This window comes from Sciurus carolinensis, chromosome 10, assembly GCF_902686445.1.
Source record: "Sciurus carolinensis chromosome 10, mSciCar1.2, whole genome shotgun sequence".
NCBI classification, from domain to species: domain Eukaryota; kingdom Metazoa; phylum Chordata; class Mammalia; order Rodentia; family Sciuridae; genus Sciurus; species Sciurus carolinensis.
Window position 1 is genome coordinate 17,722,941 of NC_062222.1, and position 21,006 is coordinate 17,743,946.

Genomic DNA, 21,006 nt, shown 5'->3' on the forward strand with positions numbered 1-21,006 from the left:
AGCAACTCTGCCCTAACAGCCTTGAGGCATCCTCGGGGCCTGAACATTTGCTAGTTCACCTTCTTGCTAAAAATGGGGAAAAAGAATCATGGTTGGGAGAAGTTTCCTATGGAGGTGGGAATGAATTAACCATGATTCCCAACCACAATTCTTTTTCTCCATGTTAAGTACTGTCAATTCTCTCTGCATTATGACTTGAAAATATGTCCTGAATTTTATTTCCAATATCAATCCCTTCACATGCCCCACTTCTGTGCCAGAAGTTATGGTCAGGAGTGATGGCAGGAGAGGGGGCTTTGGTTTTCCATAATCTTCATCACATTAAATTCTAGTTACAGTAAGAATATAAACAACAATCCTAATAGCAAATTATTTTGCAAACAGCTCCACAAGTCTCCAACCTGTTCTTCTAACAGAAAAGCACCCCAGGGCCCTCCAAGCAGCCCAGGAACGAGTGTGAGGTCTTTCAAATGCCCTCCTGTCATGACTCTTCACACACTGATTCTGGAAGGCCACTTTCTGAAACTGATCTGACCATAGCATTCCCACCTTAAAAACTTCCCCAGACCATAAGTGAAAGAGAAGACCAGTCCACATGAAATCTCTTGCTATAAAATCTCCATGGGCCCAAGTCAACCTTTGTAGGTTTGGCAGGAACAATCATGTTCCCTGTGAAGTTAAACTGATCGGAAATGAGATCCAAACAGTCTCACTCTATGCTTTCTTAATTTATATGCTCGTGGAAAAAAATTGCTTATATGTCCCCCCATCACAGACTATGAATCCCCAAAATGATAGTATCTTGAACAATTTTCATCACCAGTATCTAGCATGGAAGAATATTCAATAAATTGTTATCAAATGAGACTATGTCATCTTTCCAAATTCAAATGTCTTATGGGGTCATAGTTTGGTCTTTGATGTATAATCCAGAGTTGCAGATTTCTAAATCTAAAATTGTTTCAGAGTTGACTGTGCTTAGGAAGGTAAACACCAAGTTGTGTACTCCTAGTCTTTTGTCACCCAGGATGGCAGTGTGGCTGATAATATAAACAGCAAATGACCTCCCAGGGAATTAGCTAAAATAAGATTGTTTTCTGTTATTAGTTTTGATACTATTCTATTGATAGAGCAGAGATGTTGATCTTGAAGGAGGCCAGGAGAGAACACTTATGGACCCAGGCTTCCCAGGGTTCAAGCAGACCTCAGCAGAGGGCCATGTTAGTGACCAGAGACAGTCACAGGCAACATGAGGATATCAGACCTCTGGGTGGGGAGAAGCCAATTCGGAAGGGACATGGGATGAAAAAGCCATTCCCAGTTGGCAAATACACCTCCAGCCTACGTGACATTTCAAAGTTGTCAATGCCTTTGGAGGGAGATCTAAAATAATACAAGAACAAAAGAAGAAATAAGTGAGTGAGTTATTAGAGGTAACCAAGGAGAGCCCACTTAAAGGAAGCAGCCAGTTGGGTCCCCAGGAAATTCCAACAGCCAATCAGTTTGAAGTAAGCCTGCAGTTCTCAGGTTTGCTCTTCTGATCCAGTCTAGTGGGGCTCTTACCCAAAGCCCTCTAGGGAGGATGCTAGAGGGGGATGATGCCCAATAGACCAAATGACTCCCCTATTTTTCTGCGTGGAAAAACACTGAGTCAGACTATGCTATTGTAAGATGTGCAAAATACCACCTTTCTAGAATGCTCATTTAAATTCCAAAAAGAAAATGGTTTGAAGCATGAAAGGATTGATAACAATATGAAACTGAGTAAATGTCATCCTGAAACACCCCAGGGGTCTAATATACTTGTATCAACAGACCAGGCCTGCCAAAGAATTTCATCATAAGGCTAATTAGTAGGCCCCACATCGAACTCTCTTACCTTTACAAAAAGACAGGGTTCAGAACCTATTCTTAGTTCATTGTAACTTTTCAGCCAAGAGGAATGGATGATGGAACAAAGGGATATAATATCTCTTTCCCATAAGTTCTCACAGAATATAAAATGGATCACTTCAGTTCTAGGCAAAAGCACCTCATAACTTGGGAAAGTTAATGCAATCAAAATGTGTGCAATGTCCAGTACTCATTTAAATATGCAAAAGGGTATGGACAAGTTATTTATAAAAAGAGGAAAACTAACTTGGCAAACATGAAAAAATATTCAACCTCATAATCAAAGACAGTAAGTTTTTAAAATTAAGATATTAAACTTTAAAAGAAGTAAAACAACTATAATCCTGAAAGCCAGCAATGCATAATCACACAGGGGTTCTAATATATTGACAATATCTACTCAGGTCCACTAAAATGCTTAACTACTTAACCCTTAATCCTCATTTTATAATCTATTCCAAAGAGAGAGGAGAACACATATATACAAGCTGTGGGGAAAATCATGAACAAAAAATGTAAACTGTATTTTTCATTTATTCCTACCCCCACCAGTAGAAGTTATTAAGGAGACTACTGGAAAGAGAAGAACCATAAAAACAATTATGGAGTCATATCCAGTTATTAATAAAGCAACTAAAATTATATAACAATATGAGAAATACTGGTCAAGGAAAAAAGAGTGGACTACCAAATTATATGTACACTGAGATTACTATTATGATTCATAGACACAGCAGAAGTCTAGAAAGAAATGTATAAAATGGTATGTGCACTGTTTGGATTATAGCTGCCTCTGTAGTATTCCATCCATAATTTATGAAAGTTAATTAGATCTCAAAACAAATAAGTCTGTTCGTTCCCTTAATTAGTGGACACTCTGTGAAAGTATAAACCATTCATTTGCACATGAATGGCACTCTTCTACATATAATCACTGTAACAGTAATTCCCTCCTCCTAATTGGCTTCAGGGGAATTAAATCTGACATTTTTGGTGTAATGCAAATAGCAAAAAGCAAGGCGACTTGACATGATTTGTCCTTGACTGATAGAATCATTCATTCATTCATTCATTCATGCTTGTAACTACAGTCTTCTAAGCTTTGGTTTCTTCCTAAGCTTTCTTTGTGCCAACTTCCTTATGGTGATATTTGAGAAAGGGCTGTGAAAGGTGACCGAGAACCTCCAGTGGCCCTGGATGGAGATGCTGCACCAAGTCTCTGTGTCTTTCCCACACCATTTAGTGACCCCTTTCATCCAGACCCTCCTACAGGAGCAAATTAGGAGTTCTCAGACACTCCACTTACATTACTTCCAGAAATTCAGACACATGACTTAGAAATAAAATGCTGGTAAGATTTGAGTTCCATCAATAAGACAGCTCTCAATTATTCAAGATTGCTTTTATTTTAGTTTGGTTTTGTTCAGAAGCTGCCACATCCTAGGAGATAGTCCTAGAAGGAATCATCTTCAAACTGATCCTTTCCAATATGTCCTCCTGCCCCAGTTTTACCTTTATCATAACTCTTCTAATCTCTCTAATAAGGGTCATGTAGAAACTTAAGCCACAGATCCTGTAGGTGTGCATAAAGATTCCTTCTGAGGGGCAGGTGGAATGAGGATAGAGGCTGGTGTTCCTACGGGCCTTTTTCTATATATGGTCCAGTTCAAGTTCAGCTCTCTCCTTCAAAAACATCAGACCCTAAGGAGAAATCAGAGTGCACTGTATTTTTAAATTTTTTTTTTCTGATTATAAACTTACTACATGTTTATGTGAAGTTCAGTAAATAAAAATAAAATTGAACATATTGGGAAATTTTACAGGCACTGTCAGACTACTTCCTAGAATTCCTCCTTACCTGGGTATAAAGGCTTTGTAACTATGCCAAAATATCCAGATGCTATGATAGAAATAACTGCTGATTTTGTCCAAATGAAAACTTACAACTTTGCAAGGCAAAATTATCATGAGTGAAGTCAGAAGACAAATGACAAACTGAGGCAAAATTTCTATAACATGTATCACCAAAAAAAAAAAAAAAAAAAAAAAAAAGACAGATGGCTATTGCATGCTAAGAAGTATAAAAGATTAAAGATAAATAAAAGTAAAAGCCCTATAGAAAAATAGGCAATAGGTAAGAATGATTTACAGAGATACAAAACAACCCTTCAATATATGAAAAGATGCTCAACATTTCATAAATGAGACAAATACAAACACTGAAATATCATGTCTTCCCCATCAGATTAGCAAAACTCCAAACACTTGATAATCCACATTATTGTGAAGCTGTGGGGAAAAAGGCACCCCTCTGCCAGTGGGAATTTAAAAATGTAAAATTCTTGTGGAGAAATTTGGTAGTGTTTTGCAAAACAATGCACACATTTACCATTTAATATGGCAATACTACTAATACTACTTCTACAAGCTCATCCTAAAGATACAATCTTGATAATACAAAAATATATACACATGAATATTTTACAGTTGCAAAATACAGGAAAGAGCCTAAATGTCCAAGTTCAGTGAGTGGTGAAATTAGCTATGGTGCACACTTAATAGGCAACTATTTAAAAAAAAATGAGGAATTAACTAAAAGAAATGTGGGATCCTGGATTGATTGGTTCAGGGAATGAAAACACAGACATGGAATTTTAAAAACTGGTACAAATCCAAATAAAGCCTGTAGGTTTAGTTACTAACATTGTATCAGTGTTCATTTCTTATTTTGACAAGTATCCTGGTTATGTAAAATGTTAACATTAGGTGAAGCTCGGTAGAGTGTATAAGGGAATTCTTTGTAAAATCTTTGCAGTTCTTTTATAATTGTAAACAGTATTTCAAAAGAAAAAAATAGAAACTAGAAAGATGTTTTGTTTTGCTTTTTAAAAAGTGTGAGAGAGAATTCTAGGAATTGATGTGGCATGTTATTGGGAGATTTTAAGTGATGAAAACAAAATACAGGGCAGCATATATATAGAATAAATTTTGATAACAATGAACCTTGTGAAGTCATATGTAGAAGAATTAAAGGCCAATAAGTAAAATATTCCTATTAGCTTAATTTTACAAAAGAAATAAGGAAGGATAAACCAGATCATGGTGGCGCTGATTCACTGTGGGGTGCTGGGGGGAACAGGGCGCAGGGATGCAGAACAAAGTAACACTTTTTTGGCTTTCGGAAACATTAATATTCCAAGTATTCAGAAAAAGAAAATAAGGCTAATAATGCTGAGAAGCAGGAGGAATTGAAAAGGAAAAGCACACTGAAACTACTAGGACAGGGAAGATACAAAGTGGGTCTGGATCAGCCTGTATTACCACAAGTCAGAACATATTAAAAAAAAAAATAGTGGAGAATATCATAAGGACAAAGGAGGCAATTTGCAGTACATATCCATAGCTAAATCTGGGATCGTGTGAGTACCAAACCAATTAGGTCCAGTAATGAAATAGACACAACTGAGACACCAGCAGTCCACATCAAGAATCCGTAGCTATGTAAATGGAGGGAGGACTCTTGCTTACGATAGAATAGTAGTTGCCCCACTCCCGGTGAACGTGGGTCGGGACTGGGCTGGGAAAACATCATTTCCTAAAATCATCATTTTGCAAACCATTACAGTAAAGATTGGCTCAGACAAAAAACAACATCATTGGATGTGAAATCCAGATGGAAATTTGGATAAGGAGCAGAATATTTGTGGGGCTTTAAAATGGTCTCCTACAGAAAAGTATTTATTATTTGCAAAAATAAAAGTAGTAACTCTGCCTTGGAGAGAGTGGCTAACTGGGTTCACAGCCCCATTGAGGGGCGAGTGAGCATCACGTGATGGATGGGAGGGACATAGGATCACTCGCGTGGCACCCCTTCAGGAGTGCACAGTGCGAACTGAATCGGAAGGGAACATCAAGAAAACCCCACACTAAAAGTGTTCTATCAGTAAACCAGAACTGCACAACTTTAAAAGCATTAATGTCGTAACACCGAAGGAAAGGCTATGAGACTATCCCAGACTGAAGGACACTACAGAGACTAAACTAAATACAAGTTTCCAAGACTACCTCCTGTTCTGGAACAGAAAAAAACAAAAAACAAAAACAAAAACCCAGCAACAAACAACAACAAACCTACACAGAGCATCGGGTCATTTAAAGTTAGATTATATGCCAAATATTAAAGCATAGTATCAATGTTAAATTGACAGTAATGCAATTGATAACGGTAGTGCCGTTATTTTGCAAAATATCCCTATTCTTAGAAGATACACACTCAGGTATTCAGGAGAAAACTTCTCTCACATAGAGAGAACACACAAAAAAGTAAATGAGGCATAATGTCAACAACGGGTGAACCTGGTCAAGGGTACATAGGTGTGTTTTCATGCAATTCTTATTTTTACAGTATTTCTGTAAATTTGCAGTTATTTCCATTTTAAAAGTTGGTTTTGTTTGTTTGTTTTGTGGTGCTGGGGATTGAACCCAGGGCCTCATGCATGCACCGAGTTACATCACTAGCCCAATGTTTTTGGTTTTTTTCCCCAACCTGCTACCTGTATCTTTCCTCTCACAAATGTGGTGATATCGTTCTCGTTTTCGAAGATGGAGAGCGTCTGCAGTAGATTCTGCTCCAGCCATTCCCAGTGTTCCGTGATTTCCTTTCTGGAGCCACCTGTACAAATGTAAAATGATAATAACGAATGTCAAGTTCTGGGCCAATTTTTTTTTTTTTTTTTTTTGGTATCTGGAGCCCAGGAGTTCTTAACTACTGAGCTCTGTCCTGAGCCTTTTAAAATTTTTATTTAAAGATAGGGTCTCACAGAGTTGCTTAAGGCCTCACTAAGTTGCTGAGGTTGGTTTTGAACCCTCGATCCTCCTGTCTCAGCCTCCTGAGCTACTGGCGTCCGCCACCACGCCTGACAAGATATTTTAAAACCAAGCTCACTTCATCACTACTCGACACCACAAAAGGTGACTGTCATTTCCAAAGCTACCTGTCTTCCAGAGGAGACAGGTGAGACCGTGAAGAACATGGAAACTCAGCAGGAAGTAGGCCTCATGGTCAAGTCTGATCAGGTGGGTCCAGAACTTTTAGCACCTGGCAGGAACATGTTCCACACTCAGTTTTCTGCACTGGGAGTTGACCACTTCTCTGTCCTCCCTTCCGGAATTTTCACTTTACAGGCTCACATAGATCTTGCTATGTTACGAGGCTTCCGTTGTTAAACTGCAGCAATATGAGAGCTGAGGTAGATGATGAGCACTGGATGTGAGAGGAAACCACCTTCTGTAATGGCAGAAAATTACTCTCACTTCAATTATGAATGAGATATGAAAATGGACTCTCTGAAGGGAACAGCAGCCCGCCCTCACTAGGACGGCTGGCTTGAAATGTAACGGGATGAGGTCACCCGCAGAGCCACCAACCCAGTCACTACGTTTCAGTCTGACAAAGAGCATTCATCACCTCACCGAAAGACCTCCAAATTTAAACCACCCCGGCCCGGTAGCACTTAGAACGACACTGCTTTCTGCTCACAAGGCGGGACATCACAGGGATGTGGTCAGGATATAGCCAGAAAACACTAGAATAAATTCCTTTTATGACTGATCATGATCTTGCAGGAAAAAGTTTCCACAAAATAAATTATCCACATGTCCTAGGTATAAATGATATGCCCTACTCATTCCAAAACTTGAGAATGATTTTGTGATTCTGCTGATTTCCCCTTCGGCCATCTCCTGAGATTTCCAAGTTAGCTTTCAATTGATTTCTGGAAAGTGCCTTTTTCTAAACTCTGTTCTTTGTCACTATCAATTCAAGATATCGCAGAATCTCAGTCTCACTCCTGACAAAGGAAAAAAGGCAGAAGACACAAACGTATCTGCAATTATATTCAGAACTCTGGTTGCAGAACTAAACTCTCTTAGAAAATGAGAGGTACACTGGAAGGGCTTTAGACCCCCTGTTTGAGGAAAGGCTAAACAGAAGAAAATCCAAGTTTACTTTCTTTAACTTTAAAGACTAAACACCAAAATGGCCTCCATGGGATGCTCATGGGGCTGGGGATGCAGCTTCAAGGTGGAGCACTTGCCTAGCATGTGCAGGGGCCTGGGTTTGATCCCCAGCTCCACAAATAATGAATGAATGAATGAATGAATGAATGAATTCATTAATTAAAATAAAAATAAATAAGTATTTAGAAGAGATGTTGATGTAAAGGATAAAAATCAGATTTCTGAGTGGAAAGCTGTCCTGTAAAAACACTAAAGAATGAACTGCTCTTCTCCGTGGGCCCTTTTCACAGCTCACTTGAGGTCACAGTCAAGCACATGTAAAAGCAATAGGAAGACTCTGTACTGTGATGTAGAAAATAGTTTCTAAATGCCTATATGGAATATTTAGGAAGTAAGTCAACTTGGGGAGTCTGCCAGAGAGCTTTAAAACATTTTAAAGTTAAAAACTTTAAATCCTAATTGTAAAATTTTCTAAAAGTACTAGGCCCCTCCTGGTCTGCAAAAGCCACTATCATCATGAGCCACGATAAGCTGCAGATTCCAAGACCTGTCCAGAAGGCATTGGTCATGTGCCTTCCGCCCTGCTGTTTGTCTGTGCTGTTGGCGCTGACTGATGTACTGTACCTTAGGACAGAGGCACTCGTGGGGATTCATAGCACTGCTGAGTTTCTCCAGATCCACTGGGCATGATTCCCGGCCTCTGATTTGCCTCTCATCTGCCCCCACCTACATCAGTCACAGATGTGCCTTCCAGAGGCTGAGGCTCAGCTCGGCCAGGGTTGTCTGGCTCTTGGCTGCTATCTCATAATGCTCTGCCCTCCACCAGGTAAGCAGACCACCTACTTTACTTTTAGATTCCCTGTTCCCCTGATCACAGAATCCAGATCAAACTCAATAATCCTTGTGTGTCATGAGTAGAAAAGTCCATCAGCTGTAAGACCTGGGTAGAACAGGTGTGTCTTCAGTTTTGCTCACACTACCTTCAAAGTTTGCTCTGTGCACATGGCCATGTGTGTGTATCTTGGCTACACACACCCAGGGCAGAAATGGTGCATGCAGGCATATGGTTCTTCAGCAAACAATTGCTTATACTTCCATGGCATTACATGATGCTCCACTCGGCTGATGTATCTTCCCCACCCTTATTCACATACAGTCATGCATGGTTTAAGCACAGGATGATGCAAAAATGCATCATCAGGCAATTTTGTCATTGCATGAACATCATTGAATGCACTTATGCAAACCTAGATGATCTAGCCTACTGCATATTTAGGCTATTTGGTCTAGCCTACTGCTCCTAGACTATAAACCTTTCCACCATGTTACTATACTGAATACTGTTGGCAATGGTCACCCGATGTATCTAAACAGGTTTATTTACACCAGCATCACCACAAATACATAAGTAATGCACTGCATGGAGATGTTGCCATGGCTACTTCAGAAGGTGACAGGAACTTTTCAGGTCCATTTTAATCTTAGGGGACACTGTTCTAGGTGGTGCATGACTGCTGCCATCAAGATTCTTGCAGGGAAGTTCAGGTTTACGACCACCATTGTTTGCCAGCCACGGTGTCTCCACTGTGAAAGGACTGCCTGCCTTCCACTGTCCCATCCCCATGGGGCCCGCCCCCACCACCCAATCACATTTTCACCCGTGGCTCTTCCTGTACTGCTCACCTCTGGTGAGGTAAACCCACACTTTGGTCTTGTGACCACTCCTGGTCCCACTTCCATTGCTGTTGCTTGTGCTCTTTCTCTTCTGTCCTGTACCTCCTGCTGTTTCTCCCACATCTGTTGGCATCACTGGAGAAGGATGGCCCTGCAGGGTCATCAGCAGCCACTCCCTGTCCCACGCGTCCAGTGGTGCTTACTGTCTGGAGGTCTCAACTCTTCAGCCTACTCAGTGCTTCGGGTTTGCCTCTGTGCTACCAAGGAGGTTTTTTTCTGGCTACAGTCAAATCTAAGATTCCAAGAGTTGCAGAAGTCTGAATTTCAGGTAAGGAAGAACTTAGTAGGAAATGACCATCATCACTATTTGAGGAAAGAAAACAACAAATGCCATCAGCCAACGGCAGCTACGGGAACTGAACTATGGATCCATAGCCAGTGGATCCTTTCCAAGGAGAATAAGATGCAAGTGACTTTTACATTTATATCAACTGCATAAATGCACCATATTCTCTAACCGCTTTCCTAAATGAATAATAAATGAGGAATAACAAATAAAAAGAATATATGAGAACCAGTGTCTGGCCCCAGGTATGGAGACAAGAAATATGAGGATACCCAGAAGGTAGAACTGAATTCACTCTCCTACTCTATAAGACAAACCGCCAAGATGCTAATTCAGGAAAAAAATATTTCTGGAAGGATGTGCCCACATCTGTCTACTCCTCACCTCAGAACAAAGGGTACAAGTTACCTCTCAGAAACAATAAAGCAACTGTCCCTGAACAGTTTGGGAGTAACTATCATTTTTTTCTGGATCATTCTTCAGAAATCAGCAAGAGTCCAAAGGAAACGTGTCTGAACCTGACATGTATCTAAGTGACCCTTAGTTATCAGGTACATATGCACTGTGCTGCAAGAACTGAAGTCCCAAAACCCTCGAATATTGCTATTTTTGTTCAAAGTGAGATAATATGGAGCTCTATTGCTGTGAGTCTGAAAGGGACTGGTCTATTTACCCAGCTGTTCATGCAAAATTTGTTAGAGTTCAGAATAGAAAGGAAGGGCTTGGCTGTAGATTTCTGGCCCCATTTATAGAGAGACAGCAGGAAAAACAAGCTGACCCACTGTGTAATCAGCTGGGACAACAAAGAAATCTGGGGTCAGGGATGAGAATCCTTCAGGAAACCCCAGCCAGAGAGCTCACTGTGACGAAAACTGGATCAGCACTTCAGAGGTTCAGGTTATTTGAACATTAATTTCTGAAAAATAGAATCTTTTTCATTTACAACAATTTTTTAGACTATCAGCCACAGGTCCTCTGCATGTGTCTGGGCAAATTTTAAATACTATCTCTGACGGTGGAAAATACTATGCCATTCTAGTTTAATTTCCCATCTAGTTTGAAATGTATCTGATGCACATGAAGCCTACTTGAAATTAAAAGAAACATTCAAATAGATCCACAAATCGTTTTTATCAGATCTGGCCTCTAAGGAGTAAGAAGAAAAGTTTAAAGGCCCACTGAGGGATATTTGCAATTATTTCTTTGTGATGCATGACCAGTAATACATTTTGGTTCTGACATTGCAGCACAGACTTAAAACCTGAACCACAGAATAACAGGGATGGAAATTTCTCACTAGTCATGAGTGTGTGCATACATGAGTTTAGGTGTCTATTTGTAAGTACACAAAAATAAAAACCACGCCCAACACAGTAGAAGACAAAACAAATTTTAAAGACCACTAAACCTTTTAGGCATCAAAAAGCAACCAATGTAGTAATTTGGGATCTAGAACAGGTTCTGCCAATCACTGAGCTGATCCAGTAGCATGTACAATCAATCAAATAAAGGGAAACAAAATGAAGAAATCATCTATTTTATGATCTTATCCAAATAACAAACATAGTCTCAGAGATGAAAATTTCAAAGTTTAAACATCAAGAGAAGGCAGGATCAATACCCACTATGCTGGAATAACAATTATACACCCTATATTTACAAAGTCACCACCACTCAGAAACAATTGCAGGGTGAGAGGTAGAGGTTTAATTTCATTTTACTGCATATGGATTTGTGTTCAACATCTCTAGTAATTAGAGAAATGCAAATTAAAACAACTCTAAGATTTCATCTTACTCCAATTAGAATGGCTTTTATCAAGAACACAAACAATAATAGATGTTGGTGTGGATGTGGGGGAAAAGGCACACTTTTACATTGCTGGTGGAGTTGCAAATTGGTGCAGCCACTCTGGAAAGCAGTATGGAGAATCCTAAGAAAACTTGGAATGGACCCACCCACCTTTTGACCCAGTTATCCCACTCCTTGGCCTATACCTAAAGGACCTAAAATCAGCAAACTACAGTAACACAGTCACATCAATGTTTACAGCAGCTCAGTTCACAATAGCTAGATTGTGGAACCAACCTAGATGCCCTTCAAAGGATGAACAGAAAAAGAAACTGTGGTATATATACACAATGGAAAACTATTCAGCCATAAAGAAGAATAATATTATGGCATTTGCAAATAAATGGATGGAATTGGAGAATATCATGCTAAGTGAAATAAGCCAATCCCAAAAAACCAAAGGCTGAATGTTTTCCCTGGTAAATGGAGGATGATATATAATAAGGGTGGGGGTGGGGAATGAGAGAATAATGGGAGAACTTTAGAATATGTAGGAGAAAATGAGAGGGAGGGGGGTATGAAAAATGGTGGAATGAGACAGACATCATTGCCCTATGTACATGTATGATTACACGAATGGTATGAATCTACATTGTGTACAACCATAGAAATGAAATGATGTGCCCCACTTGTGTACCATGAATCAAAATGCAGTCTGTAAAAAATTAAAAGCTAAATAAAATAAAAAAAAGAAACAATTGCAAAATTGCATTTGGAGAGGGCAAAAGAAAACCTTCAAAATACTGTTGTAATTTGAAACATTTTTAAAGACAAAAAGAATATTCACTCTTTCAAAGTCCCCATCTAATTAAATACATGATTATAAACACTTTAATAAGAAGACACCAAGGCCAGGTGCCACACTTTATAACACACACAGTATAGGCACACAGCAACCCTGTGAGTGGACTAATTATGCTCTTTTTTCCAGGCAGAGAAACTGAGGTTTTCACAATTTTATGAAATCAAATCCAGACTTTTTGGGTTCAAAACCTGTGCTCCTATTTGCTCCACTTCACTGCCTCCTCACACATTTTACAAGTGCGGTTTAGTATGAACAGAGGCTGGAGAAGGAGCCGGGGTGTCAGGGAGGTAATATAACGAAATGCCGCAGACCAGACATGGATGTCATCAGGTGCACCTGGTTTCAAATTCCTGCAGGGCCACATGTTAGCTGTGGGTCCGTGGGTAAATTACTTAACCTCTCTGTGTTTCAGATTCTTCATCTGCAACATGAAGGGAACAGCACACAGACCTAGGTCTAGCACAGACCTAGAACATAGAAAGCCCTGAACCATTCCTTCTGCTGCTACCACCACAAAGAGCAGAACAGAGACCTCATCTTGAAATAAGATGCAGAAAATATTTCAAACTTCTGATGTCAGGGCACAAAGAAACCAGATGCTTAACTGCTGCCTAACACGCATGCAGTGGAAACCTCTGTGGTCCTGACTCCCTGAGGTCTGGATTGCACAGGGTCCACACTACCACGGGACAGTGTGGACAGAACAACTCCTTGTGTGAGATGGCAAGCTCCTTCCGTAACTCTGCTGGCAAACTCCCCTGGGCCATAACTGCTCATTGCTCATAATCACTGAGAAAACACAGCCCCAGGTAACTCATCCGACACTGGCAGTAAGAATCCGTAGTTGACATGGTTTTTTTACTTAAGTGCCCTCTCCTATCTCAGTGGTGGGAATGTAAATGGCCATTTCCTGGAGGACAATCAGGCCAGCCATATGAAATACATACGTATTCTTTGACTCATCATTATCTGCTGTTACAAATTTATCCTAAGGTGGTAACTAAGGTATGTGCAAAGATTCTGCTAAGGAGGATATTCCCTAAGGTTGTTCAAAATGCTGTAACAGTAGAGGAAAGAACCCCAAATGTTCAATAACAGCATATTGATTAGATAAATTACACTATATGCACAATAAAATATTGTCCACCTATTAAATTGATGTTGTAAAAATACATTTTATTGAGATGAAAAGGAGTCTCAATATATCAGTTTTCATCATTTCATAAATTTCATATATAAATAGCTTATATATTTACATATAATGCATATATAGTATATACACAGTAGTATATAAAATATATATATAAGTTCGGAAAGTGATAGTTTATGATGTGCTTTTATGGTTTTATTTTTATTCTATTTACTTATCTATATTTTCTAATTTTCTTTCTTTTGGGGGGGAATACTGGGAATTGAACTTAGGCACAATGAACATGTACTACATAAAGAGAAGAAAGCAATTTTTTTTCTTTTCTTTTTTTAAGCTCCTTTGTTTAAGGATAAGAAAAACCATCCTTGAGGTATACAGACCAAGAGAGTACTATTAAAAATACCCACAACCTTCACATTATGTCTATCTCATGTGGAAAGCAACTAAATTACCCAACATTTTCTCTGTCTACTGTAGAGAAACAGCAAGAACAGGCCAATTAGCAATCTTTAATTAAACTCTGGGTCTTACCAGCTCCAGACTAAAGGAATGTTTAATCATAAAAACCAGCACGGTGCCACTTAAAAAGTCATGGGGTGGGAGGCGGAGACCTGAGAACTTGGTTTGAGCTCCACCTAATTAGTTAAAACTAGGACGGCTACCTTGGACACATTCACTTTCCCTCTGCATCCTCCTAAAATCAGAGCGGTAGACAAGATGATGACTGATGAATCTCTCAGTTCTGAAATTGAATGACCTGCTAGAACCGCATGAGATTCTGAAATGGTAGAGAAAAGGAAATTTAAGTCAATGGGGAGCCCTATTAGGGCACTGTTCAGGGCTATTATCAAACAACATGATCTATATTGCCTGGGGCCAGCTGATTATTATATTGGCAGTAAGCTACACTAGGTCCAAAAGATCCCCGTGACTCAAAACTAAGGCAAATGAGACAACTAGGATTTACAGCTAAGACTGCTGCTGATTTACAGAAAAGTGGTCAATGTCACAACATGGATGGTCCTAGCCCCTTTAATTCTGTTGACACTACAGATGACTTAAAAGGCACAAGCCATAAAACAAGGTCTTATACTAGGATGGTTTCTACAGGGCAGTGAATCAGACTGCCCAATTTTCTGCTGAAGTTCCTTACAGCAACAGTTCATGGAATTCAAACCAATTAAAAAGCTTTCAACTTATTTTCCTACCAAATAGTATTAACTCTGTTGCTTATGAAAAAATAACATTCAAGTTATGAACAGAAAAGTCAGCATATTTGAGAAATCCTTTTAAGGTAGCAGCTTCTGTTCTTTACATCTTCTCATGAAAGGAAGCCAGTCATTTGGGTTTTAAACACTGAATTGGAAATCGTTAAGTAAACACAATTAATGGGTGAATGGGACTTTCACAAAGGTGGTCACTTCCGGGAGTCTTCCATAAGGAAATTCTGGAGCTATCTCTGTGGGTAATCGATAGACACAAAAGCTAAAGCCATTCTGGGCTTATTATAATGAGATCATGCAGTTGTGACAGGCAATGGCGGGGAAATGGAAGCACGGTTACAGCCTAGTGTTCCCTACTCTTGGCTTGGCAGATAATTCAGGACCAAATCCACATGGTCACTCCAGGTTCTGCCCAACCTGAGTTCTCTGCTTTACTTCAGAATGACAAAGCCCCAGAAACAGACTGAGAACAGCAGTGTCAGGCAGTGACATACATGTCAATGACAAGAAAGGTGACAGTTGAGGAGGCACGGGGTGGGGGGGGGGGAGGCACAGGGCCCCATGTAGCTCCTCCCATCACCAGATGTCACCTGGGAAGAACAGGAGCCTGGAGGGCTGATGAGCCCCTGGCCCCGCAGGATCTCAGAACCAGTTGGGGCACAAGTGATGGGACAGCTGGCGGTGAGTGGCAAGGGGGCACGCCCTCATCAGGCAGTAGTCTCAGCGGCTCTCTGACCCTTCGTGTCCCTTGGTTGTACTTCTTCACTTGCTGCCTACAGTGTCTCTTTGAACACTTTCTAGACTGTTCACCGACGAAATGCAACACGTTCCCAAACGCCTAACATAGTGCACGTGGTGCATCACCTTCTGGTTGCCCTTCGTGCTAAATGGACCTGCAGGGACAGCTGAATGCTACCTGCTGTGAGCCTTGCTACACCAGTAAATCTGTCTTCTGCAGAGTCCCAGCTTCCCCTTCCTGTATCCTCTGCCCCCTTCTTCACGCTCATTCCCATCCTTCACTTCTAGATGGTTTTCCCAATGCCCTAAATCCTAAAGCTACTCTTTTATTCACAGAAATGTGCAAATGACAAGGAATATGGTTAACATCTCTCCTGAGGCTGTTTGCATCTTAACCAGGATGCTTTCCAAAGGATACAGCTATGATGTTAGAATTTCAGGTACTAATAAATCCTTGAAGGAGTATTACTAGGACACCTGAGCCTTCCAGCAGCCTGAAATCACACCCAGAAACTTCCCCTATTTGCATAGAAGCCTGGCCTAGAATCCTGTGTTTAGCTGGGTATTCAGCAATCAAATAAGCTGAAGGAATCTTATTCACCTTAGGCTGTATTTGCTTATATCCTCCTGAGAATTAATTTCTCAAGAGCAGAGACCATCTAATTGTCTTCATATCTTTGGATTCTAGCAAGTTACTTCTTAAAAAGTAGAGATGAACTTAAAAAAACGAATGAAGTCAACTTAAAGACTTAAAGAACTTAAAGTCAAACTAAAATAGCATTGGATTGCAACCCAGGGTACAATTAAATACCCATGAGTATATAGTGACATAAATAATTGAATAAATTAGTAACAGAGGGAGAAAACAGAACTTCTATGCAGAAGAATTCACAATAAATTACCTAGATACTCTACCCTCAACAAGGGGAAGAAAATCATGTCCCCATGCCTTAAGGATGGACTAAGCATAGTGACTTTCTCCCAAAAAGTACAGCTTAGAAAGCAAAAGAAGAGAGTGACTTTAAAGCTGAAAAATCAGAAAGACACTACTTCACACACGTGATCAGGGACTTTGGTGGCCCTGAATCATGTTGATATTATGTACCCATGACACAATAAAATGAATAGAGTCTTCCCCATAAAAACCCATCCATTGCCCTAGTCTAATCATAAGAAAAATATCAGAGAAACTTTCTACAATACATCTAACCAATATTCCTCCAAAATATCCCAAACAGGGAAGTCTGGGAAATTTCTGAGTCAAGGGGAGCCTAAAAGAATATGAAAATCAAATGTCGTATGGAATACTGGTAGGACCCTGGAACTAGAAAAAAAAAAATTAGGAAAACCCAAGGAAATCTGAATAAACAATGGATTCTATTTTATACTAGTGCTCAATATTGGTTTACTAATGGTAACAAATATACCATAATAAGATGTTAATAACATTAGAAACTATGTACCTGAGGGTATACAGGAGCTTTCTGAACAATCTGACCAACTTCCTGTAAATCAAACGATCTATTCAATTTTTCTATAATACAGTCTAATAATATTAAAAAAAATCTAGTGGAAGCAAAAAAAAATATGAAGCATTCAGTGCCTATGGTAATTTTCCTATGGTTTTTAAAAATTACCTGCAAATAAATCACTTTTTAAATAACCTGGCCATTTTGCATAAGAAGTTCTAATGAGATACTGCATTAGAAGTTCAGTGAGATACTGAGATACTGTCTCATTCCAGTCAGAAAAGCAATTATCAAGAATACTAGTAACAAAACATGCTGGTGAGGATGTTGGTGGGACTGCAAATTGGCACAACCACTATGGAAAGCAGTATGGAGATTCCTCAGAAAACTTGGAATGGAGCCACCATTTGACCCAGCTATCCCACTCCTTGATTTATACCCAAAGGACTTAAAATCAGCATACTACAGTGACAGAGCCACATCAATGTTCACAGCAGCTCAATTCACAATAGCTAGATTGTGGAACCAACCTAGATGCCCTTCAATTGATGAATGAATAAAGAAAATGTAGTATATATACACGACGAGTATTATTAGCCACAAATAAGAATGAAATTATGGCATTTGCCCATAAATGGATGGAACTGGAGACTATCATGCCAAGTGACAAAAGCCAATCTCAGCAAAAAAACAAAGGCAGAATGTTCTCTGATATGCAGATGCTGACTCACAATAAGCAGGGGAGAAAAGAATAGAAGTTCACTGGATTAGACAAAGGGGAATGAAGGGAAGGTAGGGATGGGAAGAGGAAAGACAGTAGAATAAATCCTATGTTCATATATGAACACATGACCAGGGTAACTCCACATCATGTGCAACCACAAGAATGGAAAGTTATATTCCATGTATGTACAATATGTCAAAATACATTCTACTTTCATGTATGTCTAAAAAGAACAAATAAATGAGAAAGAAAGAAGTTCTTGTGAGAGATCCAATAATAGCAGGCTGTTTGCTGCCATTATAAATACAGCACAGTATCTAGATTATCATTTGGAGAAATAAATGATCTCTACTTACAGGAGGTACTGTGTCCTAACATAGACCAGGTATTACTTACTAGACCCAAGTATCTGACATGTTCCTCTTCATTTCCCAGCTTCCCCTGTAGTGAGGCTGGTCCACTCGACCAGTTCTCACCAATGGAGCGTTAGCAGAAGACTCTGGGCCACTTCAGGATGGAGGAAGTTTAACACAGGCATGTTCAACCCTTCCACTCCTTGGAAGATGACCCTAGAGGCCTTGTGTTCCATAGGGTGTCACTACAGATGGCGGATGCTACATGATCCAAGTAAGACTTCCTCAGAGTGAGCATGTTTATGGGTTAAGACATTAAGACTGATGTTCATGTGTTGAAACTGCTAAAGTTCATTAACCCTGAAATACCAAGTGATTGCATTCATAGGTAATGTTCCTCCCCTTCTGAGAGAAAGCTGTTGTTCTTAAAGCTGTCTATAAACTCGTGTCTCACCAAATACTACTTACCACAGGCGATGGTCCAGTAGACCAGAGAGTCTGGAGTCTGGTACAGGATTCTGTAAGGAGCAACCCGGGCACTGGAGTCCAACACGACGTCAAGGGTGCCCACCAGGAGACCTGAGGATGGAGAAGCAGGGAACAGGTAAGAATTTCCTCAGAACTTCCCCAAATCCCTGGGACCGTGGGAACATGCCCCTTCTACTGGATCTCCCAATGGCCCCATCTCCCATTTCAGCAGGCTTTGACAAAACTTCCCTCTTAGACATGGTGGTGCTGTCTCTCTGTCCCTTGTTTCAATAACCTCTAAGGGTTGCCACTACCTGGCAAAGCATTGGTTTCCAAACTACGTAAGGCTAACAAAGTTCCTAGCACAGTCCCTGACATATGGTGAACTTACAAATGCCTGTTAATAAAAATAAGTAAAGTAGCTGGTGCACGCCTATATCCCAGCAGATCGGGAGGCTGAGACAGGAGGATCAAGAGTTCAAAGCCAGTCTCAGCAAAAGTGAGGCCCTAAGCAACCCAGTGAGACCCTGTCTCTAAATAAAATGCAAAATAGGGCTGAGGATGTGGCTCAGTGGTCAAGTGCCCCTCAATTAAATCCCTGGTACCAAAAAAAAAAAAAAAAAAAAAAAAAAAGGAAAGTAATAAGCACTTATTATGCTGGCTTCTCTGCTTTTCCCATCGTATGCCTGCTATGTATTACTTTTCCCTTTTCAGCCATGAAGTAAATCCTTAATCTGAGTAAGTGGACAAGGCCACAGGAACCATGTGTGTAAATCTGACTCAGTGTGCCAGGCTGCCCCACCTACTTCTCAACTTTGCCCGCCTTTCATTTTGCATTGAAAAACAATTCAGCTCAGCCAACACTAGGCTTCTTTTCTGTGCAGGACACACCCCATGGGCCTACAGCAGAATAAATAAGCCAGAGTCCCTAGAGCACCTGTAATCTAGGAGAAGAGCTCACCCAGTGTTTTCATGCTATGTTTAGCAGAGAAAAAAGGATGCGAAACCAAGACACTTTCTCCCTTCCAGGGCAGTCCTTGTCATTTGTGACATCAATCACTGTGACTACAGATAGTGGGGGCCTTCCCCGTACTCTGAAATGATTCTGTTGTGTGGCTGAGGATCAAGGCATGCATTTTTGGGGAGTACAAAGCTGACTTCTTGGGGTGGGAACCTTAATGATCCACCTCTCCCGGGCTGACTAGGCCTTCAGGGAAACCTGCTCACATCTGCCAAATCCAAGAAAGCCCGATCATTCAGCGACTGAGTTCCGCCATTTACCTGGGAGAAATACAAATGCTCATGCTCCCTTGAGAACAGACAGTACCTTCTCTTTTCAGGAGGGAAGTTACAAGGAAAAGGAAATTAAGAGCAAAAGGCGGCTTATGTCCAAAGCAGGGAGGCGCCCGTGAGGAGAAGGCCGCCCAGCGAGGCGCCTCTCCCTGCGTACCCCGTCAGCGCAGCCCTGACACCCGCCCTGCTTCTCAGTCAGCAGCCCTTTCAACAGTCGAAGCCAAGCTGTCAGATTTAGCCTGACAGCAAAAGGATTCTGACAGCTTCAAAGTGGGAACTGTCATCAGTGCAAACTTCTCTTTTAACACCTTTCATCCAATGTCTCTGACGAAGAAGGTGGATCTCCCTCATCCACAGTGAGCCTGCATTAGACACCAATGATGTACACCCTGTCCTAAAACAACACGGACACACAGAGCACACGCGTGCGCACGCACGCGCACACACACACACACACACACACACACACACACACACATTCTGCAAGGCCCAATAAACTAGATCTTTTACTTGGCAGGACAAAGTCAGATTTCTGCTAACGTGTGGATAAGTGGTGTGGCCCTTACAGTGGTAGGAACTCTTTTGGGAGGTGGTAGAAACTTTAAGAGGTGATGTCTAAAGGCCAAGCGTGATGGTGCACACCTGTAATCCTAGCAGCTCAGGAGGCTGAGGCAGGAGGATTGCGAGTTCAAAGCCAGCCTCAGCAAAGTAAGGCTCTAAGTAACCCAGTAAGACCCTGTCTCTAAATAAAATACAAAATAGAGCTGGAGATTGGCTCAGTGATTGAGTCCCCTGAGTTCAATCCCTGGTGCCAAAAAAAAAAAAAAAAAAAAAAAAAGTGGGGTCTATAGAGGTTTTTAGAAAGGTCAGTGTTTCCAAAAGCGATGGTAGGACCCTCGTCCCTCCCTCTTCTCTCCTTCCTCCTGGCAGTTTGCTCTGCCACACATTCCCCACCATTGCCATCTGGCACCTCCAACAAGGCCCAAAGCAAGGGATCAGCC

At 40.7% G+C, this 21,006-nt stretch overlaps 1 protein-coding gene across 2 annotated transcripts in view; it reads right to left on the minus strand.

Annotated features, from left to right (window-relative positions):
- Positions 1 to 21,006, minus strand: part of Tbc1d9 (TBC1 domain family member 9) — a 114,280-nt gene that overhangs the window by 45,468 nt on the left and 47,806 nt on the right. For both annotated transcript variants that reach the window (XM_047566219.1, XM_047566220.1), the window contains exons 2-3: positions 18,713 to 18,823; positions 6,447 to 6,565 (exon numbers count right to left, since the gene is read on the minus strand). In XM_047566219.1, coding sequence (XP_047422175.1) covers positions 6,447 to 6,565; positions 18,713 to 18,823 — 230 coding nt within the window. The remainder of the gene's footprint in view (positions 1 to 6,446; positions 6,566 to 18,712; positions 18,824 to 21,006) is intronic.